The following is a 22,126-nucleotide window of genomic DNA, read 5'->3' as shown; positions in this document are numbered from 1 at the left end:
ATGGATGTGACCAGGAGAACTTATGCTGGGAGTTGTTCAAGACTCGTGTGCTAGAGAAGTATTGTCTTCTAGATATGAGGAGAAGATTGGAGAAGGAATTCCTCGAGCTTAAACAAGTAGGAATGACTGTGAATGAGTATGAAACTAAATTTAATCAAAGAGCAAGGTTTGCTACGAAGTATATTCCAACTAAAGACGAGAAAATTCAGTTATTCATGGAGGGACTACGAAACGAAATCCATGATTTCGTTGTCAACCAGGATGTTCTGTCATTTGATAAAGCCGTTGAGTATGCTCGAAGGCGTGAGCATGACTTAGAAATACGTGGTGCCACTCTTACGATTCCAAAGCATCCACGTACTGAAAGAACTACTCCTGCTTCCACTATTCCACCAGCTCAATCTATTCGAACTGATCCTAGCAAGCAAGCACAATCTCAGAGTGCTTTTCGTGCCCGTGGTAGGTCACAATCTTTTTCTATTTAATCACCGTCATTCGCGTTTGTGGAAGGAATCATCCGGGTCAATGCAAAATAGACAAGGAATCCATTATCTGTTATGGGTGTGGAGAAACAGGTCATATCAAGCCAGCTTGCCCAAGGAAGGATGTGACTTGTTATGCATGTGGTATTACTAGCCACAAGAAGCGTTTTTTCCCTACTCTTACCAGCCAAGTGACGGGATGTCAAGCGTCTGTTCAACAGCCAGCGAGAAGTCAAGTCCATGTCCAACAACCGAAGAATACTCCAGCTAAAAATGAGGAGGTGCCAAAAGCTAAGGGTCGTGCATTCCAGATTCCGCAGAGGAAGCACGTGAGGACCCAAATGTTGTGACGGGTACATTTCTTGTCAACTCTAGACCTGCTCACATCTTATTTGATTCTGGTGCCTCGGATTCTTTCGTATCTTATGAATTTGCGCATTCTTTTCAAACTATTTGTTATGCACTCGCGCAACCATTTCACGTAGATACTGCAGGAAGTATATCATTACTTGCTAATAAAATCTATACGGATTGTGTCATAGAAATTGAAGGCTATAATTTTCTTGCTAACCTAATCCCTATCTCCTTGCCCAATTTCGATATTATTCTCGGCATGGATTGGTTGTCAAAGAACCATGCAGAACTCTTGTGTTATGAAAAGATGATACGCATTCCTATTGAAGGGGAAAATCCTATTCATGTCTACGGTGAACAAAGAATCTTAAAAATAATCTCTTTCCTCAAAGCTCGTAAATTCATATCGAAAGGTTGTCCTATTTATCTGGCCTATACAGTTGACATCTCAAGAAAGGAGAATAAAACTGTAAATGATATTCCCATTGTTAACGAATATCCCGATGTTTTCCCTGATGATCTGCCTGGACTTCCTTCGGACAGACAAGTAGAATTCCGAATTGACCTTGTGCCCGGTGCTGCTCCGATCGCAAAGACTCCTTATCATCTTGCACCAGCCGAGATGAAAGAAATGATGATCCAACTGCAAGAATTACTTGACAACAGATTTATTCGACCGAGTACCTCTCCCTGGGGTGCTCCAGTATTGTTTGTCAAGAAGAAGGACGGATCGATGCGAATGTGCATTGATTATCGTGAGCTGAATAAAGTGACTATCAAGAACAAGTACCCACTACCTCGTATCGATGATTTATTCAATCAACTTCAAGGTGTTAGCTATTTCTCAAAAATTGATTTGAGATCTGGATATCATCAGTTGAAAGTACAAGAGCAAGATGTACCGAAGACTGCTTTCCGTACTCGTTATGGGCATTTCGAATTCCTTGTCATGTCATTCGGTTTGACAAATGCTCCTGCTGTATTCATGGATATGATGAATCGAGTATGCCGCCCAATGCTCGATAAGTCTGTCATCGTATTCATTGACGATATTCTAATCTATTCCAAATCTGAAGCCGATCATGCCGTTAATATTCGTGAAATCTTAGAACTTCTTCGAAAGGAGAAACTTTATGCTAAATTCTCGAAATGTGAATTTTGGCTCCGTCACGTTCAATTTCTCGGCCATATTATTTCTAGTAACGTTGTATCTATAGATCTCATCAAAATCGAAGCCATTCAAAATTGGGAAGTGCCCCATAATGCTTCCGAAATTCGAAGTTTCTTAGGTCTCGCGGGATATTACCGGAGATTCATTAAAGACTTTTCTCGTATAGCCGTACCCCTCACAAGCCTTACAAAGAAGGAAGTGATGTTCGAATGGGGTGAAGATCAAGAAAAAGATTTCTCAACTCTAAAAGATCTTTTGACTCATGCTCCCATCTTATCACTCCCAGAAGGTGATGATGATTTCTCCGTATATAGCGATGCTTCAAGATTGGGACTCGGTTGTGTGTTGATGCATCGTGGTAAAGTGATAGCCTATGCCTCAAGACAACTGAAAGATTATGAAAAGAAGTATCCCACCCACGATCTTGAACTCGCTGCAGTAGTATTTGCCCTAAAACTTTGGAGACATTACCTTTTTGGTACAAAATGCCAATTATTTACCAAACACAAGTGTCTCAAGTATATATTCAGTTAGCAAACTCTGAATATGAGACAACAACGAGCCATGGAGTTGATCAAAGACTATGATTGTGAAATCCTGTACCATCCTGGAAAGGCTAATGTGGTTGCAGATGCACTTAGCAGGAAAGTTTATCGTAATAGTATGTGTTATACTATTACTCACACTATGGTGAAGTTCACCATTCTTGATGAACTAGAGAAGTGGCAAGTTGAAGCCTTAAAGTCAGAAAATGTAAAGAAGGAAGGAATGGTACATTATGCCGATGTTTTACTTGATGATCCACGAGGATTAAAAGTATTTAAGAATCGGCAATGGATTCCAAAGATTGGTGGATTAAGACAGAAGATTTTAGACGAAGCTCATAAGTCTAAGCTATCAATACATCCTGGTACAAGTAAAATGTACTATGATGTAAGAGATGATTATTGGTGGCCTGGATTAAAGAGAGACATTAGAAGATATGTACATGAATGCTTAGTATGCTTACAAGTCAAAACAAAACACCAAAAACCATATGGAACTCCAGAAAGCCTTAGTGTTCCTGTATGGAAGTGGGAAGAGCTGTCCATGGATTTTATTACCAAATTGCCAAAGACTGCTAGACAACATGATAGCATTTGGGTAATCATCGACCGTCTGACTAAGAGTGCACATTTTCTCGCCATGCTTGAAACGGCTCCAATGGAGAAATACGCACAAGTATACTTGGATGAAATTGTTGCAAGACATGGTGTACCACTAAAGATAATTTCCGATCGCGATACTCGCTTCACTTCTCACTTTTGGGCGAGTATGCAACGCGAATTGGGATCTCGAGTTGCTCTTAGCACCGCTTATCATCCTCAGACAGATGGTCAGACAGAGAGAACAATCCAGACAGTAAAAGATATGCTTCGTGCATGTGTTTTGGAGTTCGGTGGTAACTGGGATAAATATTTACCGCTTGTCGAATTTTCGTATAATAACAGTTACTACACTTCAATCAAAATGCCACCATACGAAGCATTATATGGTCGCAAATGCCGTACACCGTTATGTTGGCGTGATTTAGGACAGAAGATCCTTGCAGGCCCTGAAATGATTCAAGACACCACCGACAAGATTCAAATCGTACGAGAAAGAATGAAAGTGGCCCAGGATCGACAGAAGTCCTATACGGAAAAGAGAAGACGCCCTATAGAATTTCAAGTGGGTGATTTCGTGATGCTGAAGGTATCCCCATGGAAAGGCCTTATGCGATTTGGGAAGAAAGGAAAGTTGAGTCCTAGATTTGTTGGTCCTTTCAAAATCATCCAGAGAATTGGAAAGCAAGCTTACCGCTTAGAATTGCCTGAAGATTTGGCGGGTATTCATGATGTGTTTCATGTAAGTTATCTGCGCAAATGCTTGAGCATCTACGATGAGACAGTTCCATTATCCGAAGTGAAATTGGATAATAAGTTAAGATATGTAGAAGAGCCTGAAGAAATCGTGAATGAAAGAACAACTAAGCTATGCAATAAAGAAGTAGAATTGGTGCTTGTCAAGTGGAAACACCATCGTGGCCCAAACTATACTTGGGAGAATAAGAATGAGACAAAAGCAAAATATCCCCATTTATTTTAATCGATGTAATTTCGGGGACGAAATCCTCAAAAGGATGAGGTATTTGTAACATACACGTTTTAAAATCATGTTTTGTAATAAATAAAATTGTGAAATATTATGTAAAATTGAGTGTTGAGTTCTAACAGATGGTTTTTACTAGAAATGAAGTAAAACCATGTTTAGAATCACTCAGAAAATATTGGAAGTCTTATAAGATTCCAATTAAAAGCCAAATATTGAAATTTAGCGAAAATATGAAATTTTAAATAAGTAAAATTTTAATATTTGATGTTGTAGGCGAAAACCTCATCAAAATCCGAGTTATAACGAAGAAGTTATGACCAACCGAAGATCCGCAACAAAACCGGCATGGCGGCGAATGACGTAAAAAGTGAGTTTTTGATAAACTACTTTTTAGCCTTATTAATCTAAATGAAAGTCGTAGTATTCGTTAAACCGAGAAATTCGATAAAAAGAACGCCAAAATCTGACTTCGTATGAGGAAATTATGATTTTTCGAAGTTTCAACTTAGCAGTAGACAGCTAAAAACTCGAATTTTAGATTGAGCGATATTTTACCGATACATCCTAAACAAGAATCGAAGGTCTCATCATATGTAGTACAACGGTAAAAAGTCTGACGAAAACGGATGTCGGATGAAGAAGTTATGAATTTTTAACGGATTTTCCTGTCCCGGTCTGTTAAAAATAATAATATTAAAATTAACTTCAAAATTAGCCGACGAAGTCTAAACAAAGGTTGTAGAGCGTAATTTTAGCTACGCGTGCATATAAAGAACGTCAAAAATGGAGCTCGTATGCGAAAGTTATGGATTTTAGAAGTTTGGGGCCCGAAAATCGAAGAATTTCGCATGAATAGTAACCGGCCACGTCACCTCGCACGAAGCAGGTGCCTCACCGGAGACGTGGACCAGACCAAACTGCTTCGCTGCTTGCTTCCGGAGACTGACGCGTGCCGCCTACCGATTCGACCAAAGTGCGAGCCAATCAGCTTTCGACGCGCCTCGTTGCGGTGTCCGAACCTCGCCCCTCCACGTCCCTCGCCTTTGCCACCGACGCTCGCACGAAGAAGCCACGTCTGAGCCACCGAGTTGCTTCTGGACCGAACCTCGCAGGTGCGACGTGGAATCCTCCAAGCCGCAGACTTCCTAACCCTCGGCCCTATATAAAGAGGACCTGCGAACCCTTCCGACTAACTTTGAAAATTTGCCACTTTTAGCCCCTCTTTCCATATTTTCTTCATATTAACTTTCCCCGAAGCCCCGAAATCAGTTTTAGCACCCGAAACACATCCCGAGACCCCCAAAAAGCCTGGAAATTTTAACTTTTCGGTTTTGAAGCCCTACCTTCGCAGAGCCCGGTTTTCAATCAAGCTCCTGGTTTTCAACATTGAAAGGCATATTTAAAGCCGAAGTGCTGTCCAAATTACTATTTTAACCCCCGGTTAACATAAAGTGAGTTCAATATATAGGAACAATTGTATGTTATGTGTTATATGTGCTATGTGTTTTTCAGTATTATCATTCTGAGCTATTTTCTCGTGTTATTCGCAATGTTTATAGCAATTGTAATACCTTTGACCATGTGATCAGTGAAAGGACTTAGATTCACATTGGTACTGGTACGTAGCCTCTGGCCATGTAGAGCATATCTCCATAAGAGAATAACTTCTATTCTATGGCATTGGCAAATGGTTAGACAGGACTATAAGCCTGAAATCTAACAAGATGTTAATCACAAATTGCATGTCATCTATGCCATTTGGGCCAAAGCTTTATTGATGTATATCAAGAATTGAAAATAATATCTTTGAATAATGTCTTTGATTGATATGAACGCTTGTCACATGATCTCACATACATCTTGTTGTTCCTCTTTGCTTTGCCACATTGAAGTGTATATATATATATATATATATATATATATATATATATATATATATATATATATATATATATGGCATAACATTATATTGTATCTATTTTTGAACTCACTAAGCGTCACCACTTACCCTCTCAATGTTTAACAATTGTAGGTGACAAATAACTAGTATGTCTACATACTATTGAAAGATGTAGAATAGTTTGTAATAGTACTTTTGTACTACTTTTTATGTTTGTATAAATTACAATATCTTGGGTAATTATGTAATATATATATATATATATATATATATATATATATATATATATATATATATATATATAATACTTTGTAATAGAAGGTTTGTATCCAATAGTTTGTAAATCCTTTATATCAATGTAAAATATTTCTTTTATGAATATGCAAATAACATGTTTTGGAGTAATGATAATGTGAAATATGAAAGTTTGGGTGTTTCAAAAAAATACGAAAGTTGGGGTCATTCAACCATGGTATCAGAGTAGTAGTTTAAGCGAACTAAATTCCACGGATTAGTATTTAGACTTAAACTATAGGAAGTTCAATATATGAACTTAATCATTGTAAGTATAGCGATACAAACCATAGGAAATATATAAGTAAAAGTATTAGGTAATAGTAAACCCTAATATTCTAAAATACTATCTTACTCCATATTTCAGATCGATGGCTGAACAAGTAAGTAGCCATACCCCTGATGTTGATGGAGATCCTCAACCCGAGGAAGTGAATACTCCAGTATCTCCTCGTGAGGAGCGACTTCTAGGTAAACTTACCGGTGTTATTCGACAAACTCTCGAAGAATACAAAAAGAATGATGATAAAGGAAAGAGAAAGTCACCGGAGAATCTTCAAGCGGAAAGTTGAAGCATCCCTCGTTCAAAGATTTCAAGAGTAGTGGTGCTACGGAGTTTTCTGGTGTCCTTAATCCTATAATTGTTCTAACTTGGATTCAGAACACCGAGAAAGTATTTCGTGTTTCTCATGTGGATGATGAAGACAAGGCTATTTATGCTTCTGCAATGCTCAATGGAGAAGCTTTAGTCTGGTGGGAAGCAACATATGAAGCTCTCGATGGATGTGACCAGGAGAACTTATGCTGGGAGGTGACAAATAACTAGTATGTTTACATACTATTGAAAGATGTAGAATAGTTTGTAATAGTACTTTTGTACAACTTTTTATGTTTGTATAAATTACAATATCGTGGGTAATTATGTAATATATATAATACTTTGTAATAGAAGGTTTGTATCCAATAGTTTGTAAATCCTTTATATCAATGTAAAATATTGCTTTTATGAATATGTAAATATCATGTTTTGGAGTAATGATAATGTGAAATATGAAAGTTTTGGTCTTTCAAAATAATACGAAAGTTGGGGTCTTTACCCCCCCGGATTCATCTCGAATCCTACCCCCATTTATTCTCCCATTATGGGATAAATGAATAGTATTACACTAAATATAGTGTTATACTATTCATTTCTCTTAAAATAGAAATGAACTTTGAGTTTTCGGTTTTAATCCTTTTTTTTATATTAATTATATTAATTAATTATAAATATAGAGTTTGTTTTTTTTTTTTTTTTTTTATCAAATTCATATAAAAATTTAAATACATATTGAAATTTTAAAACACGATAATGTATGTTACAAAAACTTATTATTAAGTGGTATAAATACAATCTTATTTGTTTAATATTATTGTAATGAAAAAAATACAAATTATATATTTGTTAAAATCAAATTAATAGAAATGATGTGTTTGAGGTTTGACCCTCTATACCAACACATTTAGTTTTTTCCTCCGTTAACTACTTCAAATTAAAAATAACCCTATAGTAAAATCTAAAATTTTGGAAAAAGTTTGAATGAATTTTTTAGGCTATTCTTTTTTCGTTATATTATACGACGAGTTTAACGATAATATTTAGTTATATTCCCTCTTCAAACATAAATAAGTAATATCTTTTATATATATATATATATATATATATATATATATATATATATATATATATATATATATATATATATATTGTAGACACCCTTTATAAATAAAATAATAATTATTTTGACATTTTAGTTAACTTTTATGTAATTTTTTTAATAAGAGATATGATCTATGATAAGAAAGATTGAATTACATGAAAATTTAAAACAAAAATGGTGGTCAAAAGGTTGTGAGTATTTCAAAAAACAAAATTTCATGAAAATCAAAATTTACGAAATGTCTTTTTTTTTTTCTTAGAATTATAAAGTTGTGTTCATTTAGCCGTAGATATTTTATGATATGGGATCTGAAACTTTAATTTACTTATAAGAATATAATCGTAATTAATTTTGATCACGAAATTAATTGTTAATAAGATTGACTTTGGATCAATCTTTTTAACCACCGCCAAAAATCTCACTTTGAGGCTGTCATTAATCATCTCTAATAAATAAAGATTTTTTTTTTGTTATTTGTTATATTTCATTCAATTTGTCAAATATTATTTTATGATTATTTGAATTAATTTTTTTTCACATGTTATTTTATTAGTTTTTCTATTTTATTAAATTTCATATAATATGTTAATATAATAATTGCAATAAATATAGTAATAAATGAATATCAATTTGATTTATGAACTTTAAAAAAAAAATCATTTATGAACTTTAACCTTTTAATTTCAAAATTTTCAAAATTAAAGTTTATTAGTTTCTTTTATTTATTTAAATTAGTATTTGTTTAAATTTAAACGTCTTCATAACAAGAAGGGGGGGGGGGGGGGGGGGTTCCCCATTATATCGCCATTTACATATAGCCACGTCGATAATAACGTCATGTTTATAGCACGTACCGAGTGCTGTTATAGCATCTCCAACCCATTCCTATTTTTCATTATTTCTCTCATCCCCCCCCCCCCCTCCCCCATTAATCTCGAATCCTACCCCCATTTATTCTTCCATTATGGGAGAAATAAATAGTATTACACCAAATATAGTGTTATACTATTTATTTATCTTAAAATAAAAATGAACTTTGAGTTTTCAGTTTTAATCATTCTTTTTATATTAATTATATTAATTAATTATAAATATAAAGTTTGTTTTTTTTTTTTTATCAAATTCGTATAAAAATTTAAATACATATTGAAATTTTAAAACACGATAACGTATGTTACAAAAAGTTATTATTAAGTGTTATAAATACAATCTTATTTGTTTAATATTATTGTAATGAAAAAAATATAAATTATATACTTGTTAAAATCAAATTAATAGAAATGATGTGTTTGAGGTTTGACCCTCTATAAGTATACAAATTTTTGAAATCTAAACTTATGACTAATTTTGGATCGGTGGTTACTTTGTTGCTGCTGTTTTTAAAAGCTTTTAATCTTAGCTATTTTTTTTTCTTTGTTAACCATATACCCATTCTCTCTCTCTCTCTCTCATGTCCTAACTTTTACAGCTATTTCTTAAATAAATATATTAATTATGTTTATTTTTTAAACTGAAACATATAAAATAAACTTTAATAAAATTTAAATATTTATAAAAGTTTTGGATTAATGCAGAAAAATCTTATTATTTTGGAAATTTTTTAATAAAGTCCTAAAAGTTTTTTTAATAGAAAAATCCCGATTATTTAACATTTTGCTCAAATTAACGAAACAGTCCTTATATATATATATATATATATATATATATATATATATATATATATATATATATATATATATATAAGAGTAGGATCAAATGAGAATACCTAAAAGGTTGAAAACGCGAGAACATATATGAACCATTTAAATACTTAGATCTAAGGTTATTATTAAATGGACTATTTATGAAAAATTCTAAAACTAATGGTATTAAAGTGTAACTTTGAAATGATCAGAAGGGCATAATAGGAATTGCAACTTTATCTATTTCCTATAATTTCTCACCCTCTCACCAATTTCCTCTCATCTTTCTCCTATTCCCCCGTCTCTCTCGTCACTCTCTCTCTCTAGGGTTTTATAACAAATCCGACTCCATCATAAAACTCACGCCATCATCGGTCTGGGCATCACCCAGTATTACACCATCATAGACCCAAAAATCGAATCTATACAACTCTTCTTTCTCTTCAATCGACACCACGCACAAGAAAAAATCACAGGTAATGGTGTTAATTATAAAACTCGAAATTGGATCTCTTCTCTTCTTTAATCGATCGTACCCTTCTTAAATTCTCTTCTTTCTTTCTTGAAATTAATCATAGGTTCTGTTGATATAGAGTTTAATAACAAGCCACTAGTTGACTTTTGGTTCTTGACTGAAAAGGAAAAATGAAGGCAGAAGATTTTTGGCTTGGTGGTTCAGTGATGGCAGACCCGTTAAGAGGGGGAAATGGCCATCGATCCTCTGCCCTTCTTGAATCTGTCGCCAACAGTAAACCGAGATAAGAATCTCTAGTATTCTTTTTGTTTCATCTTCTTCCTGATTTGATAAGAACAATAAAAAGAACAAAACAGATGAAACATCAATCCATTAGGGGTGTTTGGCTATTATTTTCACAGGAAATGGGAGAAGAAGAACATAATGATTCCTTTTTTTTTATTGTTCTTTTTGCAATCAGTGGGGTTTAAAATGTGTTATTGTGTTTGGAGTTTGATGTTTGGCAGAATTTGATAGGCTTAACTGGGTGTTTCATCTTTTGCTCATTGCTTGATTCTTCTACATTTACAGAAACACTGAGATGGATATTCTTAGTCAAACTTCCAATCATCTTCTTTACCAATGGATCATTCAAGAAAGAAGAAAACAAGAAGCAGATGCGATGCACCAAAGAAAGTAGCTGCAACAATTGCCAAGTGGAGGAAGGCAGAAAGAAAACGACAACAGGGGGTGTTTGGGTTTCTTCGTGTGTCGTAAAAGAGTGGGATAAAACAGAGGGGGCTGTTGCCCTTGGCTCCCTGGAAACCACCAACAAACACCTCTGGTGGGGGTGTTTTTGTTGCACCTCGAAGACCTGCGAAAAAGAAGGGAGTGTGAGAGGAAATGGAAGAATGAAAAATTGTATTTATCTATGAATAGCAGTGTATTCATTTGTGAATAGCAGTGCATTCATGTGTGAATAGCAGTGAATGAATAGCAATCCATTCATGTGTGGATAGTATTGTATTCATTTGTGAATAACAGTGAATGAATGTATTTATTTATGATTAAAGGTATTCATTTATTCAATTCTGAATAACAGGGTACTTATTTCTTAATAGCACTGTACTCATTTGTGAATAACAGTGTAAATATGTGTTAATGAGTATATTTATTTATGATTAGAGATATTCTTTTTATGAAGAAATGATAATTTTTACACTCTTTTTATTTTCAATTGATTAAAAAAAGAAATTGGATTACTTGTAAATTGATGTGTACTTATTTGTGATTGTAGTATCAGGTTTTTTGAAAAAAAAAACATTTATGAATACAAATGTACTAATTTGGTGTTCGATTTCTATTCATTTTTTTGAACACACACACATACACAAAAAAAAAAAAAAAAAAAAAAAAAAAAAAAAAAAAAAAACGTGAAATAGGAGAAAAAAATTGTTTTTTGTAAGAATTTTTTTTTTTCAGTTTTAAAATAAATTTTGGTAAAAATGATTTTTATATTCCATTAAAAAGAAAAATAAAAAATTGAATATTTATTTCTTTTTTGGTAACTGATCTTAAATTTAAGGGAATTTGATTGAATTTTAGTTTATTTTAATTTAATTAAAATATAGAATTACTAGTATGCCCTTATATATTGATTGTTTCAGAATTGTTCTCGCGTTTTCAACCTTTTAGGTGTTCTCATTTGATCCTCTCCCTAGATATATATATATATATATACACACACAACAAATGACAAATTATGTGATTTTTTTAAAATAAATATAATTTTCTACTTAAAAAAAACTTTTAAGACTTTATCAAAATTTTCCCAAAATAATGAAAATATTACAAATAAAACCCTAAAAGTTTTAACAGTTATACCATATCATTATTTAAAGGACTTGATTAAGATTTTATTGATGTTCTTGTATATTTAGTATATAATAATTTAAAGATAAATACAACTAGATAATTAAAGATAATATAGTTTAGTTTATTATACAATAATAAGTTTACTCATGAATGTTATAAGATAATGCATGATCGATTGGATTTCATAAAATATATTGTTTTTAATTTTTTTCCTATTAGTTTTATTATATAATATTACTTAATATATATATATATATATATATATATATATATATATATATATATATATATATATATATATATATTTTAAAAAGGGACTATCCTTAGGAACAATAAAGTTCCTAAGGTTTTGAAAAAAATGGTCCTTTGTTTATAGATATGTGTTATCTTTTGGCTTTGTTGCTATCGATTTTTGTGTGGAGCATTTTATGTCATTTTCTCAATTCTTTATGGACACATGTTGACACATGTTCCTCACATCTTTCTTCACCGTTTTTTCGCCCAATCAACTTTGGATTGTTGTTATTCTATTCCATGTTTTTGTGACCGGCATTCCTTTTGTATCTCTATTTGTGTCTATTGTTGTCTTTGCTTTCTTTCTTTTCTGTTTCCTCTTCTAATGTAAAATCCTTCGATTGTCCTTTTTTTGTTTGGGTTCTTCAGATTGTTTTGTTTGGTTTCTTGTCGTATGTCTGGTCATGGTAAGCAGGGGTATGTTGATGTTGGGTCCTCTTCTGTTGGGGATAATATTGGTTCCTCTTCTGCTGTCTCTGTTGCCCCTGTTATTGGTCGTAGTCGGCGATCTCGACGAATGCGGTCCGCTAGTGTTCTTCCCGCGTGTCTCGACTGTGGTGACTGTGACTGCATTTTTGAATTTTGTGGCTCCTATTTTTTGTTTGTTGAAAGGTCCCTGAAGCTATTCACTGTTCATCACCCGAGATATAATCATTGTTGCAAATTTGCTGTTGTTATCCTTCCTTATCCTTCTTGATTACTAGCTCAATTTGTTGCCCTTTTTGATAATGTTCGTTTCTTGAGGGACATTAGAGCTTATAACATCATCTTCTCTATGACATCGTTTGGAGCAAATGTATATGAGGATCTAAATGATGGTCTTGGTCCCTACTGTTTAAGGTTTTAGGTCAGATTAGTCATAAAATTGGGTCAATTTTCCCTAATGTTGTCAAGGGGCCTAGGTTTCTTCAACTATATTTGTTAGACACCGAGAATGAGGTCAGTAACAGGTTTATGGACTTCGACAATCCCATAAAAAGGAATTTGGACGAGGTTATAGTTATGTTTCTGGTTGCCTTTTTAAAGGAGAACTATAAATATGTGTGTACATTCAAGACTGCAAAACAGCTTGCTGATGAGATGAATATAGCATCATATGTTGTTCGTTTGGTTAACAATGTCCCGACCGTAGATATGACCTACCTTCGCCTAGATCCTTGGGTTGCATAGTGACTGGATACTAATCGTACAAATTATGATATTGTAGTCCCCTCCAATTCGGGTCGTTTGAAGTGTATTAGTGAGCTTCATCCTAGCTATATGCCCCTGCAATATCCAATTTTATTTCCATATGGTGAGGTTGGTCTCTGCGTTTGAAGTTGGGTAATCAGATTGTTGTTGATACAAGGAATCTTATTGTTAATATGTATTATGCATATCAGATACATGGTCTTCGACACATATGGTCTACTATTTTGAATACATCTTAACTCTTTCAGCAATATTTGGTAGATGCATATACTTGTATTAAGGATGGATGGCTGGAATATATCGCCACTCATCAAGGTAACCTTCATTCTGAATATGTACGCGGTCTATACTATGCGCTTGCAAAGGGTGATAGGGAAGCTCGATCAGTTGGGAAACACATCTTCTTACCCACATCTTTTACAGGTGATCCTCACTACATGTATAGTCACTATTAGGATGTAGTTGCCATATGTAGGGTATATGTATTTCATAACATTCACGTGTAATGTCAAAAGGACAGAAATAATGCGTTATATGGATGCCATGGTCAGAGAGATCCTCACAACAGGGCAAATATCATTGCTAGAGTTTTTAAGATAAAGTTTCAGGCGTTTATCATATTTTTAAAGGAAGACAAGACTTTTGGCGACATTGATGCATGTATGTTATTCTGTCACTATCATTTAGGTCTTTATGTCATTGTTATGATTTTACAATTTCTTTACCTTACAGATTTGTACAAATCTGTTGGTGCTAATTATTTTAAGCAGTTTGTTTTCACATTAGTTATTATTTTCTTTTTTTTATTTTGTTTTTTTTCCCAGTCACTAAACATATATGAAACTGTTATGTACCTGCAGTATTGTTTATGTGTCCCTTGAATATGACCATTTGCTCTTTCTAGAAAAAAAGGTGTCTCTATCATTGCAAGATATTCCAACATCAGATATAATCAACTTATGGTCATACGTATAAAAAAAATAACGTATCTTTTGTCATTTCCGAATGTTATGTGGTTCAATGTTATTTTATAGTCCCTCATTTTTACATGACATTATATTCTGTTTCTTTTATTTATTTGTTGCAGAAAAGTAAATTGTGCGGTAATTTCTTATATAATATGTTCATTTCTTCTTGCAGACATTATAATCCGCGCCTGTTGTGGGAAGCAACACAGGAAAAAATGTTGGATGACTACATGCATAGGTTAAAAATGACGATGCTAGATAAGAACTTCCTTGTCATAGACGATGTGGTGCACTAACAGTTACTTCACTAATTAGAACACAATCTTTGTTCCTCTTTACCCTCCAAGTCACTGGCTGATTTTGATTTGCCAATGCCATAATTTGCCATCCTTTCTATCCTACAAAATCGTCTTCTGCTTGAGGAGATGAGTTACGACAGGAAACTTCTGTCTGACCAACATGCTTAATTTCTTCCATAGTTAAACAACCAATAGATGTCGATCTACCAAACTATTTTCGGCTCCATAAAAACCAAAAAACAAATATTGATGTTCATTTATGGTCATGGAGGTACCAGGAAGACCTTTCTACGAACTACCATTCTTTCTTATTTTAGATCGATTAGAAAAGTTGTTCTAGCGGTTGCCATATCTAGGATTGCATCATTGCTGCTACCCTCTAGAACTACAACATATTCAAGATTTAAGATACCAATCGATATGACTAACAAAAGATCATGGGACATAAAGAAGAGAACATTGTTAGGTGATCTTATGCATCACACATCAGTCATGATATGGGACGAGGCACAAATGAGCGACAGAAGATGTTTTAAATATCTTGACAAGTCTTTGTGAGACGTACTGGATTGTAACGGTTAGGTATTTGGTGGAATTTTAGTTATTGTTGGTGGCAATTTTCGACAAACACTCCCTATACTACCGAAAAGCACGCGTTCTCAGATCGTAGATCTTACTAATCTAAATTTACACCTATGGAGCTTTTTCAAAATTTGGATACTGAGTCAAAATATGAAACCACTTTCCAACAAAGATACTGGCACACATACACTATCAATATCCACCTTTGCCGATTGGCTACTTTGTATTAGGGATGGAGTAGTCAGATACCCTGACAAAGATGATCCACAAGACACATTCTGGATTCAAATCCCAAATTCGTTATTGATATCACCAGGCCCTACTTTGCTAAAAAGATTTCATAAACTTCGTGTATGGAAATGATATGGTCAACAACCCAACCGATACTGACCTTTTAGTTAGAGCAATTGTTTGCCCGAAAAATGAAATGGCTGGCAACATAAATTCCATCATTCTAAAAACGATCGGCACATGTGGTAGGATACAATAGTATAGACCGAATGCAACCAAATGGAAAACATGCATCTGATTTAGAAGGTCTTTATCCTATTTAGTATCTAAATCAACTAACATTTGCGGGAATATCACCTCATACACTTCACCTAAAAGTAAACACGCCCATAATGTTGATAAGGAACATCAATCAAATAGAGGGTTTATGTAACGACACCTGACTAATTGTCTCACAACTACTTCCGACTATAATCGAAGCAAGTATAATAACAGGAACATGTATCGAAAGACATGTTTACATCCCTCGCATAAAAATCATACATAGACCATTAGATTTACCAATCACCTTTTCATGAAAACAATTTCCAGTTAAGCTATGTTACACCATGACCATCAATAAAAGTCAAGGACAATCACTAACAAAAATCGGTGATTATCTATCTCAGCCAGTATTTTCACATGGACAGTTATATGTAGCGTTATCTAGAGCTACCTCTCTAGCTTCTCTAAAGATTCTCATAGAAACGAATGACCTGGACTTATATAACCAAACAAAAAATGTCATCTATAAGGCTCTACTATGCAAAGTCACTCCCGACGAGGTCTACAGTATCACTAACACACACCCTTTTCACATTCATACCGCTACTATTTATGTTGCTATAATTATCACTACTAACAAACATTCTTATTTATTGCATATATATATATATATATATATATATATATATATATATATATATATATATATATATATATATATATATATATATATTCCCACTTATACATTTAAGCATCACGCGTTCAATGTCATTATCATGTTCATTTATACTAAAAAGTTGCCTTCGTGGTTCGACTCTTATCAGAGAAGACCAACCAATCATGAGTAACATATCCAAGTTGAAATTCGATGACATTGGAAGTCCTATAGAGGTTAGAATAAATCGCATATAGAAGCATGAAGTTCGTCGATATGAGACATGGTACTTAGTTGTTGACAGATTCGTAAGTTTGCAAAAACCAACATGCACTTTGTGTACATACAACAATCACAAGTCACTCATAGTCTTTAACATTTCTATTTTTCTCACAGGGAGATGCAATAGAAATTCTCGGGCAGCGGACCAATCATGCTTACATAGAATCAGTACTTAATGTGTTCGATTGCTACACCATATATGAATACAGTTTCCCTGAATTAGATAGACACTAAAAGATTTTGGAAAATGACTTCTAGATTAATATCGGCTTGATTTCAATAATCAAACCACTTCTAGACACAATGACTATACCAACCAATTGGTTTCGGTTTGTTTCTAAATCACATCTTATAGAGCTTAGAGAAAACCCACGTTATTATAGACTCACATTCAATGCCATAGAAAATTGAATAAAAATTAGAACAAAATAAACATAGAATATCAATATAATCTCGCATTACACCATCTTCGATAAACACAGTGATAGAGTCCTTCATTTCAACCGACCTTCACTATCAAAACGACCCATCAACTTCACTTCTGAAATGATGAACGTATTCATTAGACAACTCAAATATCATCAACAATAACACCCCATCTATAAAACTATCAACCCAATTACCGGTTTACAGCTCATCCATTTACAACACCAACCAGAAACTCGCAGAATAAAAAAAATTAGAAAAAGATGAAACCAAAAAAATTGGAAAACATCATTCATGTTCTCATCGGACAATAACAATAGGAGAAGACAACACTCGAAAACCTTGAAAATGATTTCTTCCTGGCATCAACAGACCATGGAAAATACTAGAAAAGATGAGTATTCGCCTCAAGTACACCAACTACCTCCAAATAAAGGATGTCCTCAACAGCAACGCCTACGATGCGACAAAGGCGATCCAGGCTATCTATAGCCTCAAGAGACAGACGGAAACCATCATCGAGGACTTGAAAAAGAACTCAAAAAGGTTCCCAAAGATGATCAGCCATATATAGACTAACGTCAAATGTGAAGACTGATGGTTCTTTTGCTCTTTCACTTATCGTCTTTGTTTTACATGGCGGAATGTATGTATGTTTAAGAAATATTATGCAACGGATAAGTACTTCACATATGTTTCTCTCCTGATCCTTATACCTTAGTATATTAACTGTTCGTATAAGTATCGACATGGAACATCACACCACCTAAACGTTAAATGAAAAAGGAAAATTAACTCAAATTTTAAGGTCATGCATGAAAGCAAACTGACAACTCAAGTCAACAAGCCACCGCCATTTTCCAGTAAAATAGATAGGTCATTATGTACCTACATTATAACTTATCTGCTTTTTAAAGAAAAAAATAGCTACACTACTTAACGAAACTGAATCATACATTTTCTATATAAAGGACCATTTGATTCAAAGCAACAACCAACAAAATATGGAAACTGTCATGGAAGAAATCAGTGACAAGATCAAGACCATGAAGCTCATTATCTCTATAGTCCCAACTACATACACCACAATAGTCAACATGAGACAGGAACTACTAAAACAGTCGCCAACATTTCTCCCATACAACCACTATGTCATCACGGAAGAGCTCATCAAAGACATGAACAAAGAAACAACTCTGATGATGGACTCCTTCGAAGCCATCCAAGACAAATTCAACGCAACTATGGAAGCCTATGCCAAAATCGTCAAAGATCTTCCCTACATATAGCCGACAATAAGCTTATGTCATTATCTAAGAAGATTAACATCATGTCTACTATGTAATCCATTTTGTCTTTTCTATGTATCAACATAAAACTACTATGTTCTTGTCAACTATGTAATCCTTCCTATCTTTTCTATGTATTATCATAAAAACTACTATGTTACAACCTGTATGTTCACTCCAAATTACTCACATATATAAAGAACAGTTGGTCCATGTTAAGATACAAATAAAATACCAAACATACATAAAGTTACATATACAACCACATAAAACAACCACTCACTTCAAATATTACCATAAAAACAACTATTTAGAACCCCCACATTCACTCCAGATTACCCACATGTAGAAACAACAGTTTATTTCGCAGAACAACCAAAACAATCGACCAAAACCTGTTCATAAATCCAAACTCTGTAATACGAGGTCCTTCATCTAGTTACTATTATAATGATGACATTCCATTAAAAGTGTGGATCCAAATTAATGTTAATGTTTTGAACTCCGTAAATGTGTTCCACCAAGTCATTGTGAAGATTGTGAAATGTTTCAGTGCAACGTATCTCTGCTCTCCTGTTTATATACTCTTCGCCGCCAATTTCTATTGGCTTTGTCTCTGGCATGGTTTCTTCCTCGTCAAACGCACATATGCCTCTTCCTTCGTCTTCAATAATCATGTTATGCAATATAATACATGTATACAAGATTTTTGAAGTTTTTCCTCGCCCAAATAAGTTGCTGGTTTTTTCAATATGAACCACCGTTTCTTCAGAGCTCCAAAAGCACGCTCAACATCCTTCCTAGCTCTTTCTTGAGCTCTCTTGAATTTCTTTCGTTTAGAACCATGTGGAGCTGAAAACGATTTAACAAACACAACATACTCAGGATAGATTCCATCGACCAGATAATAACCATACTAATTATATGGCGTTCCACGCACTTGAAAATAATAATCGGGTACGGATCCATTGTATATGTTGTTAAGTACTGGTGAACGGTTAAGAACGTTGATGTCGTTAATCGAACCAAGAGAACGAAAAAAGCATGCCAAATTCGATGCAACTGCTTCAAGTATGACCGTTGGGTGACCATGATCACCTCGGGTAAATTGCCCATGATATGCTGTAGGGCAATTTTCTCATGCCTAATGGAGACAATCTAAGCTTCCTAGCATTCCAAGAAACCCATGCACACTAGCATGCTGAGCTTGCAATTGCAGGATGTCATTACGTGTAGGCTTACGTAAATATTTTGGACCATAAAACTGAATCACGGTTTTGTAGAAAAAATGGAGACTGTCTCGTGCTATCCTAGCAGACATCCTAAAACTTTCGTCTAACGAATCAGACGGAATGTCATATGCTAACTGACGAAGTGCGGCCGTGCATTTTTGTAAGGGAGTGAAACCAAGTGTACCTCTAGCATTGTAGTGTTGTTGTAAAAAACTGCACTCTCTCGTTACATCTTCAACTATACGTTCGAACAAACCTTTGAGCATTCTGAAGCGCCTACGATAATAATACCCTTAGTAAGTGGCATTCTCTGCAAAATAATCTTGCACCAAACATTGGTTGGCTTCTTCACGATTTTTGTAAATATATCTTCGTGTTCTCTCTTGAGAACTTGCAACTACGTTGTTACATACAACGTTATATGTTTGTTCCGTCATTTGAACACGCACAATAGCGGTATAAAAAATTGTCTGAAATTCTTCAGAAGATGAAGATGACATTTTTGAGAGAGTGGTAATTTTAATTTATTTATTTATTTTTTTGAAAGAAGGAGGAGATTGTTTTGTGAAAAAAAATTTAAGTTGATATGTATATATATAGAAAAGAAAAAGCAAAAGAAAAAAAAATACTCAATGGCTCAATCATTCCCATCTTGCCTCAACCAATCAGAACACACGACTTTGGAGGACCGCACTGCGACCAAGACCGCATCAGACCGCGGTCTGGAGGTGGTGTTCCCTTCCTATGTGGCACGAAGTGCGGTCTTGGACCGCACTCACACCGATGAGCCTTGGCGACACTTTACGGCCCATGGGCCCATTTTACGAGGCATTTTTTAACCAGTTATGGGGTGGCCGGTGGGGCGAACCAAAATCTTTAACCTGTCCTCATGACATTCATCGTTCCGACATAAAATCGGGTTATATTGCCTTAACAACAAGATCTGTCACCCATCACCTATGTGTTCTTCGAAGATGCCACTGCTTGTTGGGCCACACTTATTAATTAAAAAGTCGGTGCCTATACATGGCCCTCATAACATGGGTATCAATTTATACATGATATAATTTGTGTGCATGAAATGTGTTGTTTAATTTATACGAGTATAATATCGAATTTGTATTTTAACTATTCGTTTTGGCAATGTACATTAAAATGAAAACTCAAATTACATGATAAACATATCATCAGGCTAAAATTTACTGTGACATGATGTTGAGGAGAGATGTTCTGGTTCCAATTAATCGTCTAAAAATGCTTTCTAATCTGCTCTCAATGCATTCGAGCTGAGATTCTACTCTTTCCAATCTACACTTCACAGTCTGTATCTTCTCCGATGATCCATCTTTACATGGAGCTGCCTGCAACCCAGCATCTATGGCATCCAATTCATTCAAAATCCCAAGTTCTTGTTGATCATCGCATGCTATCATCCCTTTGTGTATCAACTTCGATACCACAAATGACAATCTGTTTGGCTTTGAAACCGGCATCGCTAAGAACAACAACAAAGATTCCAAAACAGCAACTGTCATCTCACTAACTCCCACTACCGCCTTCATTACCGCTGCAAGCTGGTGGTGATCGGAATCCACCACCATAGATCCACCACCGATCGTATTATCCACTTCCTTCAAACTTCCAACCAACCGTTTAACATCTTTCTTCATTTTCCTTCTAAACGAACTGTAATCAACGTTGTTTTCGGTGTTTCTCCTCCGACGAAGAGCACAATGGAGATCCGTAATGTGTTCTTTGATCTGTGTCACCATATCCCTTGTGTTGCCACAAACATCCAAGAATTTAACCGATTCGTCTACAATATCTTCGACCCATTTCTTGTTTTGTTGTCGAGAGATTGAAACTCTTGTGGTGGACGAATTTAGGAGGTCGGCCATGGATTTATAGAGCGCTGTCAGGTGCGACAAACCATTGCAGACGGTCTTTGCAGATGGTGGTGTCGCCGTTGCTGCATCCAGCTTGGCCGCGTTGAGCTGTTGTTCGATTCGAATAGTGGTCGGATGCGATCTGCAAGGCAAGCTAATGGATTTCACTTGGCATCTAGTGCTATGTTTTGAAGAAACAGCCATTGTTTTTACAGGTTTGAAGGAAAACGAAGGTGTTTGAGGTCTATTTTGGTTTACAGAATTTAGAAACGATCTCTATATATATAAACTAGATCCCTACGTATGTTTATGGGTAAGTGGGACCAGAAGCAAATCTATTGGTACAAGTGTGTAATGCATGTGATGCCAGCATGGGTTTTCCTTTTTTGGGTCGGGTGTTAGGCCATAGGGGGTAGTTGGTGCATGCCATTTTTTATTGTACATGTATAATTATGAGCAAACAATCTATGATCAAATGTGTG

The 22,126-nt window shown here is 34.7% G+C and overlaps 1 protein-coding gene across 1 annotated transcript; it reads right to left on the bottom strand.

Moving 5' to 3' along the window:
* Positions 1–20,896: 20,896 nt before the first annotated feature.
* On the bottom strand, positions 20,897–21,885 carry LOC145029131 (uncharacterized). Its single transcript, XM_078977747.1, has one exon. The coding sequence runs from the start codon at positions 21,846–21,848 to the stop codon at positions 20,958–20,960; it is 891 nt and encodes a 296-aa protein (XP_078833873.1). The 5' UTR covers positions 21,849–21,885; the 3' UTR covers positions 20,897–20,957.
* Between the last annotated feature and the right edge of the window lie 241 nt (positions 21,886–22,126).

This window comes from Lactuca saligna, chromosome 2, assembly GCF_052625555.1.
Source record: "Lactuca saligna cultivar CGN05327 chromosome 2, ASM5262555v1, whole genome shotgun sequence".
Taxonomy (NCBI): domain Eukaryota; kingdom Viridiplantae; phylum Streptophyta; class Magnoliopsida; order Asterales; family Asteraceae; genus Lactuca; species Lactuca saligna.
This window is presented reverse-complemented; position numbering and strand designations above follow the sequence as displayed.

What these genes read in the sequence shown, in the direction of transcription:
- LOC145029131 (XM_078977747.1), bottom strand. Translation starts at nt 21,848, where the DNA reads ATGGCTGTTTCTTCAAAACATAGCACTAGATGCCAAGTGAAATCCATT.